Genomic DNA, 23,524 nt, shown 5'->3' on the forward strand with positions numbered 1-23,524 from the left:
AAAACATACTGCAACTATTAGAAAGGCAATGATATCGTGGGTCATTAATCTCTTTAGAAGTTAATACCAGGGAAAGCACAAATCCTATTAAATCAACAGCAGATACTGCCAGTTAGAAATCTAAGGTACTGTATCTGCTACAGAAGATGTATTTTGACTCCCAAAGAAACAAAGTAGTCTGGTTCTATCTTTCAAGCATTTTGACATTTCCCTGAGATGTTCTGCAAAGGATGAAATAGTCATCCTAAAAAATTTTGTGAGCTACATGAATTGTGGCAGGCATTGCTAGGTGTCCTCAGGCCTCTTTCTCCCCTTCTTTCTGTTAGTAAACTCCACCTGGAGTTTTGGCTACAAAGTTGGGCCCTGTCAACTACTTGGGTACATCTCCCATCGTCCCTTGCAAGGGTGTATGGCCAAGTGCCAAGTTCTGTCCAATGGGAGGTGAGCAGCGGGCCCTGGATGCTCCTTTCCCTTTTTTTTTATTGTAACGGCTAATTTTTTTTAATTTTACTGGAGTATAGTTGATTTACAATGTCGTTTTAGTTTCAAGCGTACAGTAAAGTGATTCAGTTATATTATGTATACATATATGCATTCTTTTTCAGATTCTTTACCCATGTAAGTTATTACAGAATACTGAGTAGAGGTCCCTGTGCTATACAGTAGGTCCTTGTTGCTTATCTATCAAGCTGCCGCTACGCAGATGTGCAGAACACCTGCTGGTGCAGAGCAAAGTGGAGAGAACCCAGTGCCTGATGGATCTAACGGAACAGAGGTACCACCATCCCACACTGCTCAGCCTGGCCTCTTGCAGGAAAGAGCAATAAACTTCTAAATCAACATGAACCACAGTATCTCAGAGTCTTTCTGTCAGAGCAGCCAACGTTGTACCCTGATACATAAACTGTGCGATCAAGGCCCTCAGGTGAGCTGGAAGCGAAAAACCCTCAGGAAAGAGAAATTTTGAAAAAGAAAAATAGAAAGAGGGAAGAAAGAAGAAAGGTTACCACGAAATTGAGAAGAAAATTTAAAAATGATCAAATCTCTTTGTTTCTAAAAACCACTTAAAAATCTTCATAACACTCTGACATGCAGTATTCAGATGAATGCAGTGTAGACCTTTACTCCTTAAATGTAAAATAAAACATTCTTTTGCTATAGGAGAAAGATCAGTTACATTGGGAAGCTAGGCAAGCAAGCATTTTCCCCCAAACTAAATTTAATCTAAATATACTGTACTTCAATATTTGTTAAAGGACTCCTGCCAGCCATGTTAATAGAATTAATTGACATTTATTAGCTGGTTGATTATTTATGTGAACATCCTGCCTGCAGAAATGCTTCACAGAAATCCACCCGAGAAGGACACGTAAATACATACACTTTACTGAAAGAGCCATTAGCAGAACTTATAACTCTAAAGCTCCATGTACGTTAGGGATGGAAAACTAATTCTGATGGGCTACCAAATTACACATTAGATGTGCAGGTGAAGAATCTGAAGAGAGTGTTGCTTTACTGATGTCACAAAGCATATCTGTGATTAGATATTGCTCCACGTAACACACAACAAGGCATATAAATCATCCCTTGACCTCTACAGGACAAGATAACATTTAAACCAGAAAGTAAGTTTTAAAGAAATTTTTATTTTTTTGGCCACGCCATGCAGCCATGTGGGATCTTAGTTCCCCGACCAGGGATCAAACCCGTGTCCCCTGCCTTGGAAGCACGGAGTCTTAACCACTGGACCGCCAGGGAAGTCCCCAGTAAATTTTATTTTCTTTGGAGTCTTTCCAAGAGTTTTGTTTTGCTTATGACTGAAGGTGGTGGGGGAAGCTGGTGTGATTACTGTGCTTTATGACAGCCTTAAAAGATATTCATCACGTAATTTTCTAAGAAATGAGCTGAACAGATGCTAATGACTTGACATGCTGTCTGGTTAAAACAAAAAATTACAGATTATTTTAATGGCTATAACTTGTTTCTACAATCCATGATGGACTTTGGGGGGCTATCAGTCACCGTTGTATAAATACATCATTGTGGTTTTTTATTAATTTGTATTGTTTAATCAACTATGTTTAACAGCTCTGTCAGTCGATAACAGATAATCAGAAAAGTGATTATTAAAATGCTTAAAATCATATGTCTCTTAAATTCTGCAGCACTTCCTTCTGATTAAATCTCTCTAGAAATACAAAATTTCTAGCAGTTGGCTACTGTAAGTTCTTGCTGCATACCCTGAGAAGATCTGAAAAGATGAACAATAGTTTTGTGTAATCATTCTTTCCTCCAAGCTGCTGTATAGACCTAGATTTGTGCTCATCTTTGGAAAGCAGACAAATTTTTTAAAAATTATTGACATAAATTCCGATCTAAGGAAAGTCAATTTCTACAACCCACGGGCTATTTCGGCCTGTCCTGAGTGTGAACTCTCTGGAACTTCCATGGTACCCTTAGGAATTGGGGAGGGGGGCACATGACCTGGTTATTTCTACAGCACCTGGACCGCAGGGTCTTTAAGTGTGTGAAGTGATAATCTCCATGGTAAAGATGAGACAGCCACGAAGGAGACCAAGAACTGAAGTGAAAAAAGCACTGGACACACAAGAAAAGACGTGGAGGTACCCTAGTGCATGTTACCAACTGCAAAAAAACAGTTTGAAAAGGCTGCACAGTGTATGGTTCAGACTGTATGATATTTTGGAAAAGGCAAAACTACAGAGACAGAAACAGATCAGTAGTTACCATGGGGTGAGGGGAGGGAAGGATTAACAGGGGAATCACAGAGAATTTTAGGGCGGTGAAACTACTCTGTGTGACACTACAGTGGTGGACACACGTCATCATACATTTGTCCAAACCCACAGAATGTACAACACCAAGACTGACCCTTAATGCAAAATATGGACTCTGGGTGATGACGACGTAGGTTCACCACTTGTAACAAAAGGGGGGAATGTTGAAAATGGGGCTGGCGGTGCCTATGGGGACTCTTTGTACTTTCCCCCTCAACTTTGCTTTGAACCTAAAACTGCTCTAAAAAGTAAAGTCTTTCGAAAAAAGCACTGGACACTGGAGATCCCGGTCTAGGGGCTCACCCCCCGTTCTCTACTTCTGTGATCTGAGCTTTCCCTCTGACTCTGAGGTCTTGAGAACCTCTGATATTTATAAACCTCCCAGGGTGCATGCACCTGGCCCTGCCCAAGCTTGCTGCATTCAGGGAATCTGTTCAGGATCCTAGGAAGCATCATGGGGTCCCATTTCCCAGCTCCCTCTTCCCAACTCTGCTACGCCATTGGGGAGGTCAGGTCATGCCCTGACCCCTCCTGGTAAACCCAGTGCCCAACACTGTTGTAGGTTCTAGATTTTTTTCCAAGGAGCCCACCCCACGGATTGGGGTCTTGCTTTGCTCTGGCCAGTCCAAGTTCCCAGGCTTGGGGCATGTGTCCTGAACCTCCCATCTGATGCACCATCTACCAGAGAGGACCTGAATGTGTCATCTTAGAGAATCAATCTCAACAGACAGCTGAAGGGTCACAGAGTTTGCCTCAACTGTGGACCCAGCCAGCCACGCTCTGGGGCAGCCTGACTCTCAGCGCAGCAGGGATCCCCACCCTAGGCTCCACACCCATCCCACTGGCTGACCAACATTATCTGTGTGCTGGGTCAATGCCCCCAGGCTGTGCTGCTTGGGGCTTTACCACGTTTAAGGAGCCAGAATATTGACTGTCTTATACTCTAAGTCTAGGTATAAAAGAAGAGCTCTGTGGAAGTTATAATAATACAACATTCAACTCACAGAGCACCCGTCTATCAAAGAGCAGCACCTATTCACAATCTCTATTTCTCCACACCATACCCCTCTGAGCTTAGCCTTTTCTGTTGCCCCCTACTTAGTAGATACAAAGTAAGTAAAACCTCCTTGAGGAGTGAGAGTCATATAGATCAATTAATATATACTAGCCGACACGTTACTGTGTAATAACCCCAGACCCTCCAGACCCACGACTGGGTTATTTGCTCCTACACTCCATGGCATTATATTGCTCTTGGGTTGGTATCCACTTTCCCCCGTTGTTCTCTCTCCTCCCTTGCAAATGGGCTGTCGATCACCATTTAACTGTGACACAAGGATGTATGAGTCACAGCTCTCCTCCCTGCCTCTAACCGCTGTTCCTGACACACACTAGGCTTCAAGATCAAGCAGTGTGACCGGGGTGCATGAGTGCGGCTGGATTTAAAAGCGCTTTTCAATAAACAACATGCATGCGCTCCTACCAATTAGCGTCTGTTGTTGTCACTGTTTTAGTTCAGAGGCTTTGTTCTTTATCCACATAGCAAGGATGGAGCTTTAAGTCTGTGCGTGGTGTAAAAATAAGAGGCTGTGTGATTCCAACTCTATGACAATCTGGAAAAGGCAAAATTATGGAGAAAGAAGACAGATCAGTGGTTGCCAGGGGTTAGGATGGGGAGGGATGAAGAGGTGGGGCACAGAGGATTTTTTACGACAGTGAAGCTACTCTTCGTATGATACTGTAATGGAAGATACAAGTCATTATACATTTGTCCAAACCCACAGAACGTTCAACACCAAGAGTGACCCCTAATGTCAACTATGGACTGGCTGATGATGACATGTCCATGTAGGTTCATCAATTGTAACAGATGTACCATCTGGTGGGGATGTTGACGGTGGGGATGCAGGGGCAGAGGAAAATCTCTGTACCTTCCTCTTAATCTTGGTGTGAACCTAAAACTGCCCAAAAAGGATAAAGTCTTTAAAATAAAAAATAAATAAAAACACAAAAAGACGAATAAATTACCATCTGTAACGAGAAGGATGAAGGGAGAAAAACCAGCATTTCTCCCTCTTCTCCCACACTTTTAGCACAGCTCTGAGGTGGTCATACAAATCCTACTTCATACACTAAACAATCCTGAAAGGCAGCTATCATTATCCCCAGGTTACAAATGAGCACACTGAAGGTCAAGAAGTTTAGAAAGGAGGTTCCTAGTCCAAGTTCACATACTCAATTACGCAGCAGACTTAGAATCCAAGAGATGCGTTTCTGATTACACAGTGTTCACAAAGCCTTACTTTTATAATCAAACGGATGCCATCACAGATCCATAAACAATTACAACACAAGGCAAAAATAACTGTCGGAAAAGAGATATGACCAAAATTCTCCAAGATCACAGTGGGAAAAAAGGCATTCCTTGTCAGTGTCCTGGGCATGGAGCACAGCTGCATGGGGGGCTTCCAGCTAAGTAAGGGGTCTCTGCGCCTTTGGAGCTGTTTTCCTAGGCTCCCCATGTTAGATGCAGGCACGTCCTCCCTCCCACAGCCCCCTCTGTCCTCGCCTATTAAGGGCGGGACCATTAGGGCCTCTTTCATTTAAAAAAGAAGAAAAAAAATGTGATGCTAAGTGCCCTTCCCACTTCACAGTGTTCAACCCATCACAGAGAAGTTTTGCATCTGCCATGCAAGTTACTGCTGACACCACCACCAAGAGAGCAAGGTCAGGTATTAATTAGCCATTTTAAGGATGCAGGGAGTTTGATGCAAAGAGGTTAAGTGACTTTTATCTAAGGTTACACTCAGCGAGAGGCATAACTGAGCCACTGACCAGACCAATCCTCTCCATGCCTCCATTCAGGCCCGAAAAGCACTCTTATTGCACAGAAGTCAGCCACAGAGACACAACATTTTTTTATTTAAATACCAGCAGAATACGGTCGAGAAGGACTCCTCCACTTAGCTGCTGGCAGATCACCCCAGAAATCAGGGTTCAGACCTCCATGACCAAGCAGGTCCGTCTCCAGCTCTTGTAAGTTTCCACTACAGGCTAGCCACCCTTTAAAAACGCTTAGCACACAAAAAAAATAAATTTTAAAAACAGAAAAAAGAAGTGCTGGCTCAGAAAAGCTCCCAAGCAAACACGGAGAGAGACGTTATCCATGTTTCCAGAGATCAGAATTTCAAATTGACTTCTGATACCTCTTAGTCAGGCAAGAGTGAGAGCCTCAAGAATGAACAGCCAAAGCAGAAAAGACCAACAAATAAATAATTACAGCAACTGCCGCATGAAACATCCTTTCCAAAAATAAGTTCATCATTATGAGTACATGCCGTCAGCCCAAAGCTGACTGTATTACAAACGTGCGTCACACTGAATACTTAATAGCAACCATACTGTATATTCAAACCAAAAAAAAAACAGAACAGGTACATAGGAGAACCTCAATAAATAATCCTTTATAGACTGATACAAAAATTATTCCATTCTATGACAGTAATGCCATTTATGGACCAAAGCAGCTGTTGGCACCCATGATGGCCATCAACCCAAGACCTTCCTCTGCCAGGTCCTGTATTCCCATCAGCGAAGAGCTTAGAGGAAGATGTGCACCTTATCACAGCCAAAGGAATTCAATGACTTACACATAACTCCATAAAAGCCCTATGACGGTAAATACTTCCAAAGCCCTGAGAACTTCTAATCATCTAAATTATAAGAAAACCTGTCATGAGGGAACAAGAGAGCTGAAGGAGCACAGCAGAGTCAGGGCGATGGAGGGATGAGAGGTGGGTTGAGGGTGGGTCACATCTCATCCCATCCCATCTCCAGGATGCATACGAGGGGGACGGAAGAGGGGAGGACATTCAAAATACTCAGAGACTCGCAAGGTCGGGGCATCAGCTACTCAGGACGAATGTAAACCTCCCAGGTTCTACTTTTGAAAATCTAATGGCTCCACTTCATGTATTTTCAATTTGGCATTCTAAAATGTTGCCTTGTTTTGAACAGTTACAAAGGATGTCATTTCCTATGTATAGCCTGTATGCCATTTTGAATAAAACTGCTATATCGCTCCCATAAATACAGTCAATGGAATGATCTGATCTCTTCCACCACACATTTTAAAACAGACATGAATATTACCAGTCAGTTTGTGTGGTTTTCCTTTTTCTCCTTGAAATCCTAGATCCTCAGGCTCTCACTCTAACGTAGCATCTTTTTGTTCCCCACAATGTTTTATAGTTCCTCTGACCCTACTTCTTTGAAACAACCACAAAAATTCATATGTGACGCTGTAATACATAATTAAACTTTTTTAAATTTCTCTGACCACAAAATAAAAATTTTCTTTGGGCTTAGGCTATTGCAATTATTTTCAGTCCTGAGCAGAACAATCCATGTAACATTACAAAGTTTGATGATTAAACATAAAAAGGAAATTGTCGTTTCTAACGGTTGGAGGGTAGGTATGAGGCCTCGAGTAAAGGAGGGATCACTTAAAACTGATAGTTTGTGTTTAGTGTCACAAAGCAATGCACCCCGGGGACATTCTTCTCCAAAGCAGAAGAAGGAAGGCTGGGGTAGGGGAGGCATGAAAGGACACCAATGGTGTCACCTCAGGCAATGGAAACTGCCTCCCTGAATCGACCCCTGTAGAGTAACCTTGGAAGGACTTCCCGTGCACAGGGGACCTGGAAAATCCCGTTGGAAACCCGGAACAGGCCCGCCCATGATGTGTCCGGGGCCCAGGGCAAGAGTACAAATTCAGGTCCACATAAATATGTGGAAATATTTCTAAGTTATTAATCAAGCGAACCAACTGTGAAGTATGCCCTATCCACCTACACTGACAAATACGTCTTCATAATTGACAGAATCAAAAAGGATGGAAAAAGCTATGGTTTATATAGGACTGTAAGTTGGCAAAATGCTAAAGATTACTAAATTTAATTATGATGACTTGTCTGGTGTTCTGCTGATGGGCTAGCAATGTGTGGATGAGTGATAAACTAAAGACTTACATAATTGGTAAGCTGTTAATATATATAAATATATATATATATATATATATATATATATATATTCCATAAAATTTGTTTTCCTTGCCTTCACAAATTATAATTCATGAACCTCAAATTTAGAAAAATAAAATATTCAAATAACATTGAACATGGTATCTAGTTTTTTAAGAATTTAATCTTACTAAGTGGTTATAAAAATAAAATTATCCAGTCCAAGCTGTCAATATCCATTCAGTTGCCAATGTGATAACTCAATATCACACTTAACACATGTCATGTCTAGAGCTACATATATGTGGGACAGTATGAATTTACACTGTAAAATATATTTTTTGGTTTTGTAAAACAAAATTAAATTTTGTTAAATATTGTGAAATACTCTTCAGCCAATGTGTATAACTGTTGCAAATTCTACACTAATTATTAAGTACCTCTGGAACCACAAGATGGACCACCAAAAAGAGTGAAGAAGAAAAAGAAGGACACTCAGCATTACTGAAAATTGATCCTTCAGTATGCAAAAATTCTATTATATTCTAAAACATTCTATTATCTGAGAGGAGTTTTGTCTTTATTAAATATAGTTTTACTAATACATGTATTATTTTACCTTTATGCAATGCCACAACCCACACAGTCCACAGCACTCAGACACAGCCCTTTGCTCCAAGGGCACAAGAGATAGGATCATCGTCTGGTGTCGGAACAGTCAGAGAGAATGCTCAAAATTAGGGCGGCTCCGTGCCAGCCCCGACTGCAAGATCCCCAGTGAACAAGGCAGCTCCGTACTCTTTAATAAATGCAGATGCTGGTGCTGGCGATCCACAGGGGTCTCTATAATGCAGAGCCTAGGCCACAGCCCCTCTTGTCCTGGTGTCAGTGTAGCACTGACATCAAAGACCACTGGTCCATGATACCATCTCTCAGAGCTGAGGTCAGGCTACCTAATCAATTATGATGCATGCCCTCTAAGCTAAAGACAGAAGAAAGGCACATGAGCTCCTATCTTTTTAAACACATCACAGAACCCTGTATCTGGATGTACACCTGCAGTAGCCAAATCCCTTGTAAGTAATCCCAGCAGGCAGGTCTGCTCAGCAGCAAGGGCTATGGAATAGACACTGCCTCAGGCAGGTCCTGCCAACCTCTTAGACAAAGGCTGATGGTCCTCCTGAGAAGCAGGCAGTGAGCCAGTGAAGTTCAACCTCTGTCCATTTCACAACAGTTTTCAGGAGAATATCTGGCCCTTCACCCTGGCATTTCTGCTTTCAGAGAATTCAAAGCTACCAATGCATTATAGGCATTATATTTACTCCACCATCTCTCAGCTTCCTCCCAGAGCATTCTGTGAAGAGCACTGACATTTGGCAGTATCAGTGGAAGATCATCTGTTAAGGGGAAAACTGCTATATCAATTACAAACACACATAGAACATTCCTCCTCTAAGAAGGTGTTAAGATAGTAGAGGAGAACAGCCCTGTTAACTTGGATATACCTCTTGAGTCCACACCGCTGATGGTTAATTTTATGTGTCAACTTGGCTTGGCCACTGTACCCATATATTTAGTCAAATACCATGCTGGATAGTTCCTTGAGGGTGTTTTGGGATGAGATTTATATTTAAATAAGTGGACTTTGCATCAAGCAGATTGCCCTCCCTGATTGGGTGGGCCTCACCCAATCAGTTGAAGAACTGAATAGAACAAATGGTTGACCTCCTCAGAAAAAGAGGGAATTCTCCAGCAGACGGCCTTGGACTTCAACTGCAACAGCAGCTCTTCCTGGTTCTCCAGCAGACAACCACCGGACTGGAGTGGCAACTCTTCCCTGGGTCTCCAGCCTGCTGGCCTCCCCCATCAGACCGTGGACTTGCCAAAACTCCACAACTCTCTGCACCAATTTATCAAAATAAATCTGTCTATATATTTGCACCTCCTATTGGTTCTGATTCTCTGGAGAATTTTGATCAACACAACACCAAACTCTACTCTGAATCCCACTGCCCAAGCCCCCAGGACTTTGCATATTAGTTGTATTCACCAAGCTTTAACAAGATTCTAGGCTCAGGAGACAACCTACGCAAAAATCAGTCATTCCTTTAGAGCTGGAGTCAAACAAGGCAGACTCTCCCAGGGACCTGCCAAACAGAAGGACGCAAACTGGAAGCATGATCCTGGAATGGAAGCATGGCGGTGGAAGTGGGGCATGGACCTGGAATGGGACACAGCCCTGGAAGGTCAGCATGACCTGGGAACGTGGAACCAAGATGGGAGACTTAGTAAGAAGCAGTGAGGGGTCAAGAGACTTGTTCAGGAACACAAAGCAAGAAGAGAAGTGGAAGCTCACCTGTCCAACAGGCTAGAGGGAGGTAGAGGCATGATGGAGAGCAGACAGATGGCACTGAGGGCTCCTAGACAGAGGGCACTGAGGGCCCTGGACAGCCGGCACTGAGGGCTTCTGGACAGTCGGCACTGAGGGCTGCTGGACGGCCCACACTGAAGACTCCTGGCTCAGGGCAGGAGAACAGGGAGGTCCACAAGTCAGGGTCGGAGCTGAGAAGAGCAGCGGTCCCAGAGGACCCCCTGTGCCCAGGGGAAGAGTCTGTTTGAAGGCGACTGAAGACTTCTCTTGCAGCCTCTACATTAGGGTCACTGGGGTGTTAAAGGGTCTGCCCAGAGCAGAAACAGGGGCCGGATGCAAGCTGAGTCTCCCTACATGGGGCCATCAGGACCGAACCCAGTTGGGAGAAGCCCAGGGCCAGGATCCCCAGACAGGCAGTGGGGGACCAAGGCTGAGAGTGGACAGGTGGGCCTGGGGCTCTGACAGCAAAGGAGATGATGGATTAACCATGAGGAAACGAGTCAGACAACAGGGAAGGAAACCCGCAAAACGAAATCACCCTCACTTCCACACAGAATTAAACACCGGCTTGATTTAAAGTACATATACTGCTGGGTTAGGAAGCAAAAGAAAATAAATGCATTTATGACTAACACCAAAAAGGAAAATCTTACAGTCCTTTTTTGTGCTTACAGTTTTCCTGTAAGCAGAAAAACCCAAATAGCATCTGATACAATTTACATATCTTTACATAATCTCACGATTACCATTTGGCAACGAAGCTCCAGACCGAATCTCCTCCATCTATTTGCCTACAAAATGACAAAAATGTACAAAATAACAGTCTGGACAAGGAGGTTTTTACCCTCCTCTTAAAAATCACAAGAAGCCAATTCCACAATTTTTCTTAATAATATGTGTCCAATATTTCAAGTCTAAACAGTCAAGTCTTATTGACACAACTTTATCAATCAACAAATATTCAACAACCCTTGCTATTTTCAAAGCATTGATTTCAGAATTGGGAGGGAAAAAAATCGCTCTGGGCTTAAAAATCTATCCAAGATGCCATCCTGGAGACAAATTATTTACACACCCCAAGCAACATTTTTTTCAGATATAAAGTAAGAATCGCACCAGTCAGTTTACAGTGTTGCTCTTAAGGAGAGGGTTAAGCTGAGTTGCTCGGTACATAGTAGGGACACCATAAAATATTTTGTGGGTGAGAGAAACTGTTTTTAATTGTTGAGCCATGACTCAAACACTAAAATTTGTGATTCAGCTATTCACTAGGCAAGAAAATGATAAAGGCGGCATGTGGAGTATAGTGAGTTTCAAGAGATAAATACAAACACCAAACAGAAATTTATAGAAGACTAATTTTTTACTCATAAACAAAGAGTTCACCACTACCTATATATACAAAGGTTTTTGATTTAGATGAAGACCATTTATAGTCTGCCTTTGTGTTTTTCATCTTTGTTTTTCCTTCCATAGGTTAAAAAAAAAACCCACAGTTTCTTAGGCTTCTATTCATAAAGCCTATTTATTTCAGAGCCCTTTCATAAATTCTCTTCCATTGCTCTTTGAGTTCTTAGATTCAACATTCTCGAGCTGAAGGAAACCTTAGTGACCATACAGGCCAATGTGGCATGTTGTCAGATGGCGCCTGGGAAACTTGAGGTCACAGGCTCAGAGGCTGACACTCGAGGTGAGGACCCAGATGCCGACAGGGCCCGAGCAGATCAGAGGAACCAAGCAGGGGACAGATGGTATGGAAAGCAAAGGACCATGGGATGAGGCAGAGGCTGCAGTGTGGGATGCAGGGACGGGTCTACATCTCTCAAGTTCTCAAGAGATGCCGACAGATCATCCAAATTGTTAAATGACGTCATCTGTACATGGTAGACACCAAAATTATTTCAGATGCTTTTCAGATCAAAACATACAAATGCACACACATGCTCATACATGCTTATAAACACAAACGCTTGCAAACACACTTACATGTTCACGCACACACATACGCTCATGCACACATCCAAGCGCACACACACGCTCACGCACACACATGCAAGCCAGGTCCACTCTGGTCCACGCCACAATGAATCTATACACAGGGTCTCCACGTGATCAGATAGGACTCCAAACCACGTGTGTCGTTTTAAAGGGCCGTTAAGCACCTACAGAGAAGGGATTATTTTATTCCTTACCTGAATATTCCTTCTTTCACATACCATTATCAAAAATGGCTTTTTTGACAAGAAGATACTAACTCACTTTTTTCAACGTATTAACTATGTCTTTTAGTTTATTTACTCTCATATTTATCAAACACATCCTACCCTTCCTTACAACATGGGCTTTTTTCTCTTTACATCAAACTATCTAATATTTAGTGAGAGTATGTGCTTCCCTCAACTCCAAGAGGCCACTAAGGTTTACCTTTTCTCTTCGAGTTTTTAGCAAATATATTTAATTTTCTTATTAGTGTACAAATGGGATTCCAGTTACAGTATTAGGTGGCCAATGAAAACAATGTGATTGTCTAGGTTTCATTAGTATTACTAAAATATCATTTAAATTTTTAAAAAGATAGGAATTTTAAATGCTGATCATCTCATGTAACACAATCAAATTCTAGTTCTGAGTCCACGGTTAAACAATGGTTACAGACTGATAAGTCCTGTCACCCGCTCACTTTACGGTCCTGTGAACCGACTGCCACATGTCTCATTTCACAGTCAACTATACTGAAAACAACAATTCCCCAGAACAGTCTGGGACCAAGTTTCAGAACTGGGCGGGATCCACCTCCACGACCTAACAGAAGGCCATATTCACACTTTTCTCCTAAGGCTTCATGAATAAACATCCCTTATTCAAATAAGTTACCTATTAACTAACTCCAGTAATTTTGATTCAACTTTGAATGGCAAATAGAGTCATTCTGGCAAGACTGCAGAGTTTGCAATTCAAATTACAGAAATTTTAATAATGGGGAGAATAAAAATTAGTGGAATGATTCCTAAGGCGCTGGAATTCCAATACTTTTATTGCACCAGTAGAAAGCTCACATAAATACCTCTCAGTGTAAAAGCTGGGGGGAGGTATCTGGACGGTTGTCCTCACACATAATTCACCTGCCGTCTTATCGGAGCATTCCTTCCTGGGACTCCATAGGAACCTTCCAGACGCCAGAGTTCCCCAACCCCAGACATTAAGAGGCAATGTTGCTGCTTCTCAATAAATGACAGCGAAACAGTCTCTGGATTAAATGACTTCCTTACATTATCACCATAAACAATCATTACTTGGCCGCTGCCCTTTGCAAGTTTGCACGTGCTTATGAATAACTCAAGCCTCATTGATTTACCAAAAGCCAAAACGTTTTACCTTTCGCTCCCCTAATGTGAGCTATCATCCTCCACCGCACGTCATGAGGCTTTCATGTACTATGTTTCTTAATACTTTTCATTTGAAAGATTAGTACCGATTAGCTCTGGAGCAGGGACACTGCTCGTGGAATGGTCAACTGGTCACTAAACCCAGGTCTCCCTGAACGTGTCTTTATTAAGGGAATTCTCTTAACAAAGTACAACAGAGCTGCTGCCATGCTGTTTCCTTCCCCCTAACTTTAAAGGAGTAACGACGGCCAGCATTGATTCAAAGATTAGTTTCACTTAAAAGAGGAAGGCGGGAAAATACAGGACTGCAAAGGATGCTACGTGCTTGGTAAAATGTCATCTAAAATTTTAAAACATGACTCTCAGGGCAGTGACTTCAGAAGACATAAGATTACTTGGAGAATCCAAAAATGACCAGAAAGATCTAAGTGTGACCAGAAAAGGCAGTCCTCTCCTTTCTCCCATCAATGAACAAAACCACCCAAAACTCCCATCCTCTTGCTTGGCCCAACGATATTTTGAAACTGACATCTGCATACTGATCGATCTCTCAGGGACTGAGTACTCCGAGGTCTCTGGCTTCCATCGAGGAACCAGAGTCTACAATTCTGTATTGGGTGAAATTCTATCCACGGCAGGTGACAAAGGACCCAAATGCTCATCATAATTTCCCAACCTAGTTTGCGTCCCAACCCACTGAAACTTCACCATCCCAGAAAGTCACACAGAAACCTGACTTCGGTGCTTTGCACAGACTCCTGGGCTAGAATTCCATCAATCCTAATCCCAAAACAAACTCCATTCCTCATGCACACAATGGGAAAACTAGCACCCTCCTCCTTCCTTCTTTCCTTTCCAAAGATCACAAACCAAAGCAGGTGAGACTGGAAAGCTCTTTAGAGATTATACATTATCACCTCCTCATTTCAAAAATGAGGAAATGGGAGAGCGAGAGGTACCTACATTAACGGCGGAGGCAAGGAAAGAAACCTGATCTTCTGGCTCCAAACGCCATGTCCCTGCTTCATACTACCCCGATTCCTGGGCTCAGTAAGAAAATCTATCACCACGGAGCCTCCCAAACCAGTACACGAGGTGTCATGGACCGCTTTCACTCCTGTTAATATTCTGGGACACCTTTCAAGTTTAACCACGACAAAGATCGACCAGGTACAGCTGCGGGATTTCCAGTGCAATGAGCTCTGTAAGACAGAAAACCACACCAACAAGAATCCTTGTGCAAGAATAGATTCTACGATTCCCTCTGGAACAAGCTGCCACCTCTGGCTACGAAGCAATAATTATCCTGCACTACAGCAATCAATAAAACCTCTTGCCCCATGAACCTGCTACTTCCTGACTTTGTTCTCTGCACTCGAGATTTCCAAGCTGTATCGATCACCGACTAAATTTTTTTAAAGTTCTTTAAAAGGAGCAATAAAGAAATTCTCCGATTAGCATCACTTGGGATGGTCTGAACAGACTTCAAATCTTTCATTCACATTAATGGTTTCTCTTTTCATGGGGCTTCCCCATTTTTCATTTTCAATTAGTCATTTTAAGTGTGTCTGCGTCTTGCCTAAGAGCACAGGGTCAGGAGGATACAAATTTGATGGTGTTTCTGAAACCGTGGCAACTGCCACATTTTTCACCCAGGCAAGGAAGAAGAATTGACTCATCAACGCTGCCTTCTTTTCTCAAGCAACAGCATGGATTTTTTTTTTTTACCAAATGAACCCATTAGCTCTTAGAGTGTTAAAAATTCTGTACCCTGGAACTTCTCACTAAAATGATCCACTAGAGGCTCTATTACAGAGTAAAACCCTCTGACATCTTCTCCACGGGTGTTTTAAAAAGTGTCAGAATTTAAGAGTAAGTCATGAGATAAGCAAGGACAGCAAAAAGGCAAGATTTCACACAGGAGAAGGGCCTGCCTCTCGGTCCCCCTCTATGCCCCCCACTCTCGGTGTCCCCAGGTATGTATCTGCCCCTGGGATCAACTCATGTCTGGACCCCCTGGGAGTGTGTGGACATATCTACATGGCTTTTGTGTGCAGAGCTGGCAAGTGGGAAAGTGTCTAGTTCTCTAAAACTGATATTTTCCCAATATTCCATCAGTACAATTCATCCATCAAGACTGATTTATTTTGAGATACAAACTACTGTGTACAAAACAGGCAAGCAGAGAGGATATACTGTACAACACAGGGAGATAGAGCCATTGTTTTGAAATAACTTTAAATGGAGTATACTCTATAAAAATACTGAATCATTATGCTGTACACCTGAAACTAATATAATATTGTAAACCAACTATACTTCAATTTTTAAAAAATTTTAAAGGAATCGTAATAACTATATAGTTCACAAGGAGCCGGAAAATGAAAAAACAACTGACTTTTTTCATGACAGATCGGAAATCACAGGGATATTATAGTCTCACCTCAGTGGCTGTTTTAATTCAAAGCCAGATGGAATATTATTCAGCAGTTAAAAAGAAGGAAATCGTGTCATATAGGCTACCACGTGGATGAACCTAGAAGATATTAGGCTAAGTGAAATAAGCCAGGCACAGAAGGACAAATATTGCCCTCTGTGAGGTGTTATATTAAAAATAAAGCTACAGGGCTTCCCTGGTGGCGCAGTGGTTAAGAATCCGCCTCCCAATGCAGGGGACACGTGTTCGAGCCCTGGTCTGGAAAGATCCCACATGCCGCGGAGCAACTAAGCCCATGCGCCACAACTACTGAGTCTGCGCTCTAGAGCCCACGAGCCACAACTACTGAAGCCTGCGTGCCTAGAGCCCATGCTCCGCAACAAGAGAAGCCACTGCAATGAGAAGCCCACGCACTGCAACAAGAGTAGCCCCCGCTCGCCGCAACTAGAGAAAGCCCACACGCAGCAACAAAGACCCAACGCAGCCAAAAATAAATAAATTAATTAAAAAAAATAATAAGTAAAGAAAGAAGGACCTTCTCTCTGCTTTCTGAGACGATAAAGGGCCAACACATTCGGTAAGGCCAAGGCAACGGATTCACTCCTTACACACGTCACGTAAATGCAACTCAGACTCCGTGCGTTTGTTATGACACTTCTCTACGTAACTTTACAAATGCTCCAGAAGGGAAAAGCAATTGTGAATAGGATGGACACAAGGAACCTCGGAGTCAGCTCTAATACTTTACGCGTTGCTTCAAAATAAAAATATCAAGTCAAAATTAAGATAGGCAGGCAGGTCCCAAGGAGACATTACACCTGCTTGAGAATTAGCATCAGGAGTTTTCAAGTGCAAAGAGGACAGGGGGTTGAGATTCAGCTTTTTGGTAAGGCAGTTTCTCTCACTTACAGGATCGGATGAGTTCCTGATCATCCGAAGAGACAGCCCATTCTCTTACAGCAGGATTTCTCGAAGTCAGCACTATTGGCAGTTTGAGCCCAATAACATCACCGTCTGGGGGGTTGCTGTGCACTGTACGATGTGTAGCAACATCCCTGGCCCCTCCCACCAGATGCCAGCAGCACCCCCCTCCTCCCCTCTCACAACTAAAAATGCTTGCAGACATCACTGGATGTCCCTGGGGGGTAAAATCGCCCCAGTAGAGAACCACCATTTTCCAGCAACTAAATGGATCTAATCTACACACGCTTTGGCAATCTCTTTGAGAGTAATATCATTTCTCCTCATCTGTTTGGTTTTCTACATGTTTCTCAACTTGACAGTCTCCCCACACAAGACAGATTAAAACCTGTTAGAGAAACCTGTTTCTGATGCACTATAGTGCATTTCAAAACATCAAGTCTCTAAAGCAAAAGAAAAGCAAGATAATCCATCAGCAAAGGGAGAACAAGGCCTCCGTCATGGGCATCCCTTTGGTCTTCCTTTCCTACCTCCAGAAACCCACCCGAGGATCAAAGGCATAAAGGCCATGGTGGGCTCAACTGTCGAGTTCAGCTCCAACATCTGAAAATGCACCCAGTCCCCCCTCACTCCAGCGCCCTCAGGCTAATGTAACTCAAGGAGAGACCCTGAGAGTGCTGGACCTTCCTAGGATATCAGTTATTGAATCTCTACAAGGTTTTCTCTACAAGCATCACAAGTGATACCCGAGAGCTGGGCCAGCCCGTGCTCACCGTCCGGGGGCATTAGGGTCTTATTGTTCTGCGTGCACCACCCTACGGGGTGCAGATCCGCGATCACCACGTCACACCAGAAGTCGGCCCGGCGGTCCTCCCCGTAACCGCAGTAGCGCAGAAGCAGCAGCTGCCCGCAGGTGGTGATGACCGTGGCCACCCAGTACGTGTCCGGGTTCTTCTTGTTGGCTACCTCCAATTTCATCCCCGGCTGGAAGTTGCTCTGAATGCTGATCTCAACCTTAAGGAACACAGAAAATCCGTCATTACACCAGACACGTCCATCCAGAAGATTATGTGAACGACTGAAAACACAGCACTTAATACTTCTGTTGCCCTAGATCAGCACCATCTAAAAGAAATGTAATGTAAGCCACTGGTGTGACGTTAAATTTTCTAGTGGCCACTTTAAAAAAAAAAAGAGAGAGAGATAAAACAGATGAAATTAATTTTACTAATGTATTTTATTTAACCCAACAGATCCCAAATAGCATCATTTCAAAAGGGAACCAATATAAAAATATAGTAGTGAGAAATTTTACATTTTTATTTTCCAATGAAGCCTCTGAAATCTGGTGTGTATTCTACACTTACGGCACATCTTGTTACCGAACAGAACTTGGGTCCGTTAGTCAGAGGTGCAGCAAAGCCAATCTACTGACCGGGCTGTGGTGAAGGAAAGTGCAGAGTTTACTGCAGGGCACCAAGCAAGAGAACGGGCAGCTCATGTTCAAAAGACCCAAACTCCCCAGTGGCTTTCAGGGAAGGGTTTCTAAAGGCAAGGTGAGGGGTGTGGGTCACAAGGCGTGTCACCAGCTCACGAATAATTCTATGATTGGTTGGTGGTGAGGTAACAGGGTGATGTTTCGAGAATCTCAATCATCAACCTTCTGGTTCCAACCAGTCTGGGGTCTACCTGCTGGTGGTCAGCATGCAGTTAACTTCTTCTACCTGGTGGGGTTTCAGTATCTGCAAATCAACTCAAGGATACGGCTCAGGATATTATCTATAGCCCCTGAGCAGGAACTAAGGGCCCCTGAATTTGTGTTATGGCTAAACTGTTATTATTTTGTCCTGCCTGACTGCTTTCCTTAGTTTCTACATTTTCTTCTCTGATTAAATTTGCTCTTTGCAACTCAGAGAAAGCCTTAGGAGGCTGCAGTTTTGGAGGCGGGGACACAGGGGGGTCTGTTCTCAGGAAGGCCCTGCAGGGTCCTACTTGGTTTCAGTCTCACTTTAGATGACACACTTTCCAAATGCTGGATGGCTAGTGGCTACTGCGTGAACAGTGCAGCCTCAGAAAATGGATTTTCTTTTTCTTTCAATGAAGGGTTATCATCTATTAATATTTGCCAGCCCTCCCTGCAAAAGAAAGCTTTCCATCCTGGTGAGTTATAATATTCTAAGGCCAGCACATCGGATGTCCCTGAGTAGCTGCTGCTTAAGAGATGATGGAATTATGAACTGTTCGCCCATGGGTCCTGGGCTACTCTTCCTTTAAGCCTGGCAGACAGGCCTGGGGACATTCTGCATCCACAGTACAGGGCACTATACTGTGCCTGAAAGTGGGGCAGGAGGATGGATTGGGTGAAAGAGAACAGGACTGACTCCGTATGCAGAGATACTGAGAACTTCCTGGTACAGAAAAGGAAGGAAAAAGCTGTTGATCTCTATCTCATTCCTAAAGCGCCTGGAGAAATCTAACCAAGTCATCCTGGCATCGTAAAAGGCAGATGTTACAATGGCTTTTGCAAAACGGAATCCACACTGTATGCTGGGTGAGTTTTAGTTTTATTATGTTTTAATATTTCACTCTTGGTTTCACTAAATGACCACAGTCCCGTTCATAATAAACCAGCAATCATCACAGTACAAGTGTCAGTATAAAAGGAGAATCGGAATGCGATCCACCCTTAACGAGGTCATGTAAATTTAATAAGGTCTTAAATTCCTTTTCAAAGGAACACTTCACTTCCAAAAAGAATAAAATGTCACCTTAAAATAAAGTGGCTTCCTAATTCAACAAAAGAGCCAGAAGGAAGACCAGGTTGAGAAAATCCCCCAATTTGTTTATGATACTGAGGCTACATCTTTGCCTTGGAAAGGCCCAGTGGGGGAAAAAAATGTTCCTCAGTATTAAATTTTCATTTCCAATAAAGCAATAGTAATACCTAAGAACTTAGGTCCTGGAAACTCAACCTTTTTCTTGCTAATGATATATTACCAAAATCTCATATCTAAGCAAACATCTGGTAAAAACTTAGTTTTGTTATTTCCTGGGACTTGCCCTCTGCTTGGCATGCTATTTGCATTGTTCAAAAAACAGTATAGATGACGGTGATTTTTTTTGGTTTGATCCAAACACTTCCTGAATATTTATGGTCTTTCCTGTAATTTGACTCATCTGTCCACAAATGGCTCTAACGCTTTTAGGTGTCTTTTCAAAAGAAAAATATCAATTCAAACTTAAAATATACAGCCATTACATCTCCTAAGAAGACATTACTCATTGACGCCTACTTGCCTAGTTTGCTGGCTTTTTATTTATTCACATCAACCTTACCTGTCTTGGGCTGTGCGCCCCAGACAGCACAGAACACATCATTCTAATCTGGTTTTTTGAGGCACAGAATGAGGTTAAGACCACACACCATTTCTCATGCTGAGCACCACCCCGGGGCCCAGCCCTGGATTAAAGCAAGGCCCACCTTTCCTGCAGCCCTCTGTGAAAATCAAACTCACTTCCACATCTCCTCTGCATTTCTAAGAAATCTTGGCCAAATTTCTCTTTTCTTCTCATTCCCTTTCTTCCAGTAAGTTTGGCATCTTCCTGAAGACACCCTTCCCACCCCCGCAGACAGATCAGAAGGAGAAAGGAGGTCACCCACATGTTTGAACGATGTGTGAGGAGCTGCACTGGTCCCCGTCTCTTCCAGATACTCTCCCCAGTTAAAGCCGGTTTCCTCCAAGCTTGAGCCTTCTTCTGTCGAAAGACAAAAAAAAAAAAGAACAAAAAACAGAAGCATATCAATACTAGTGTGAAGAATGGAAAGGCATTGGCCTTCCATGTAAACCAGAAAATCCTTCATGCAAGAGAGAAACAAATTCAGTGTGTAGGAGAATACTGTTGAATTCTTTGCAAAGCTTCTGTTTGCTGGTTTTAGAGACAGGTGACTCAAGAAAGACACGGAACCAACCTACGTGTCTATCAACAGAGGAATGGATAAAGAAGATGTGGTCTATATACACAGTGGAATATTACTCAGCCATGAAAAATAATTAAATCATGCCATTTGCAGCGACATGGATGGACCTAGAGATTATCATATTAAGTGAAGTAAGTCAAAGACAAATATCGTATGATATCATTTACATGTGGAATACAAAAAATAGTACAAATGAACTTGTTTTCAAAACAGAAAGATTCACAGACATAGAAAATAAACTTATGGTTACCAAAGGTGGGGGGAATAAATTAGGAGTATGGGATTAACAGATACATACCACTGTACATAAAATAGATAAACAACAAGGATTTACTGTATAGCACAGGGAACTATATTCAATATCTTGTAAAAAACTATAATGGAAAAGAATCAAAAAACGAATATATATACATATATGTATAAAGAAATCACTTTGCTGTACACCTGAAACTAACACAATATTGTAAACCAACTATACTTCACATAAAAGAAAGAAGGAAAGAGGGCTTCCCTGGTGGCGCAGTGGTTGAGAGTCTGCCTGCTAATGCAGGGGACATGGGTTCGAGCCCTGGTCTGGGAGGATCCCACATGCCGCAGAGCAACTAGGCCCGTGAGCCACAACTACTGAGCCTGCGTGTCTGGAGCCTGTGCTCCGCAACAAGAGAGGCTGCGATAGTGAGAGGCCCGTGCACCGCGATGAAGAGTGGCCCCGCTTGCCGCAACTAGAGAAAGCCCTCGCACAGAAACGAAGACCCAACACAGCAAAAATAAATTAATTAATTAATAAACTCCTACCCCCAACATCTTCTTTAAAAAAAAAAAAAAGAAAGAAAGGAAAGAAAAGAAAGGGAAAAGGGAGGGAGGGGAAACAGGGAAGGGGAGGGGAGGGGAGGGGAGGGGAGGGGAGGGGAGGAAATCAAGGAAAACCCTGAAGAAATTCTGCTTGGACTACCCTGACAGCATCAAGAGTAAGATTAAGGGCAAGATTAAGGGCTCTTCAGTAAATGAAATGAGATTTGCTTCAAGGCATAGTTGCTGCACGTTAGCCTGTTTGAGATTATCCACTGGAGACACTCCGGTCTTTGGGGAGGTTGGAGGACAAGGTGAAGGAAACCACTGGGCACCAAGTGAGCACCTTGATGTATATACAGTACAACAGCTGGAGATTATAAAGTAATCTCATAGATCATTGGGGCTTCAGAAAGCACTGACTCCAAAGTCATTTCAAGGAAAAACACTGAGACCCAGAAGGACCGCTCAGGTGTGTGAGGCGCCCGGCCGGTTAGCCACAGGAACTGAGCGGCTGTCAGCTGACCCCACTCCCACCCCGTCCAGGGACCCTCTCCTGCCTTCTCCTGAAACAGAGCTCTCAGGACAAGGCACCCAGGTGGAAACCTACAGGACACACATTTCTCCAAGGACAAGGAACAAGGAGAAGTGCAATCAAATGTACGACGTGGCTCTTAAAACACCACTGTTTTGGAAGAAATCAAGCAATTCCCAAAACATTTCAGACTGTACAGTAAGATATAATCGGTTTAGTTGAAAAGCACCAAATACCTCATTTTAAAATACAGATAACATAAATGTGATGTCATAGTTTCCACTGAAAAAACTGATGAGCCGTAAACATCATTTTAACCTATTTGCAAGGCTGTTATAAGGAAGGAACACGCAGTAGTAAGGGTTGTCCAAACATGCAGGCCATTTAGTGCTTCAAAAGTTAAGACTCTCCTTTCTTTCCATAACACTCAATGGATGCTGACGTTCAACTTGTGTATCTTCTATTAGCAAGAGCCCATTTCATTGGCCCAGAAGAAATGCTTTGATCAATCGTGTATTAATGTAGAAGTGGTATAACCCGGCAAGTGGGCCGGGGGAATTAGTGCCTGGGGTTCGTAGAAGAAAGACTTCTTGGAGGCTATCACTATTTTTTTCTCCTAAATGTTATAAATTATAAGTGGGAAAAGTTATTTTCTTGTAATACTCTATCTAGTCTCAGGAACTGATAGAAGAGGATAGCTTTTGTAACATCAGAAGACACTAAGTCAAAAGGCAGTTACCTTAAACGTCGTCTTCTAAAGCCAAGTTGCTAAGAACTTCCACCTCCAACTTTAATAAGGTGGTTTATCATGAAATGTCCAAGAACAGAAAACGCCACCTGAAGAGAAAAGCTTTCCCCTGGAGCTCTTCCAAGATGCAGAGTCACCCTGGGGTTTAGGCCCTCCCATCAGAATCATGTTCCCTGGAAAAAGTCAGCAGGTCTTGCAGCCACCAGTTACCAAGGGCTGTGAGGCGGGTTTCCAGCTACTAAAGGCAGGGAGGCAAACCCAAAGGGAAAGCAGTCAGGCTCCAGAAAATGCCTCAGGGGGTCACCCAACAGTTCTGCCCACAATCCTTTTCACCCAAGCCGCACTGGGCATCAGTGATCAAGTCTGTTTTCTGACCCACTAGCCGGAGGCACGGACGCAGCACGGTTTCCTTGCCAGGGTGGCCTGGTACGAATCTCTGGGGTAGCTGACTTGTTGCAGTGAAAGTCTGTGCTTCCCTTACACCCTCCCGTCCAGCGGCAGCTCAAACCACACCTCCTGCAGGCCCTGCAGCTCCA

At 43.1% G+C, this 23,524-nt stretch overlaps 1 protein-coding gene across 1 annotated transcript in view; it reads right to left on the minus strand.

Moving 5' to 3' along the window:
- The window catches only part of SFMBT2 (Scm like with four mbt domains 2), a 208,357-nt gene that overhangs the window by 152,906 nt on the left and 31,927 nt on the right, over positions 1-23,524 (minus strand). Inside the window, exons 3-4 of the mRNA XM_060159924.1 lie at positions 20,599-20,693; positions 17,711-17,951 (exon numbers count right to left, since the gene is read on the minus strand). Of these exons, the coding sequence (XP_060015907.1) occupies positions 17,711-17,951; positions 20,599-20,693 (336 nt within the window). The remainder of the gene's footprint in view (positions 1-17,710; positions 17,952-20,598; positions 20,694-23,524) is intronic.

Source organism: Lagenorhynchus albirostris, chromosome 1 (assembly GCF_949774975.1).
Source record: "Lagenorhynchus albirostris chromosome 1, mLagAlb1.1, whole genome shotgun sequence".
NCBI lineage: Eukaryota > Metazoa > Chordata > Mammalia > Artiodactyla > Delphinidae > Lagenorhynchus > Lagenorhynchus albirostris.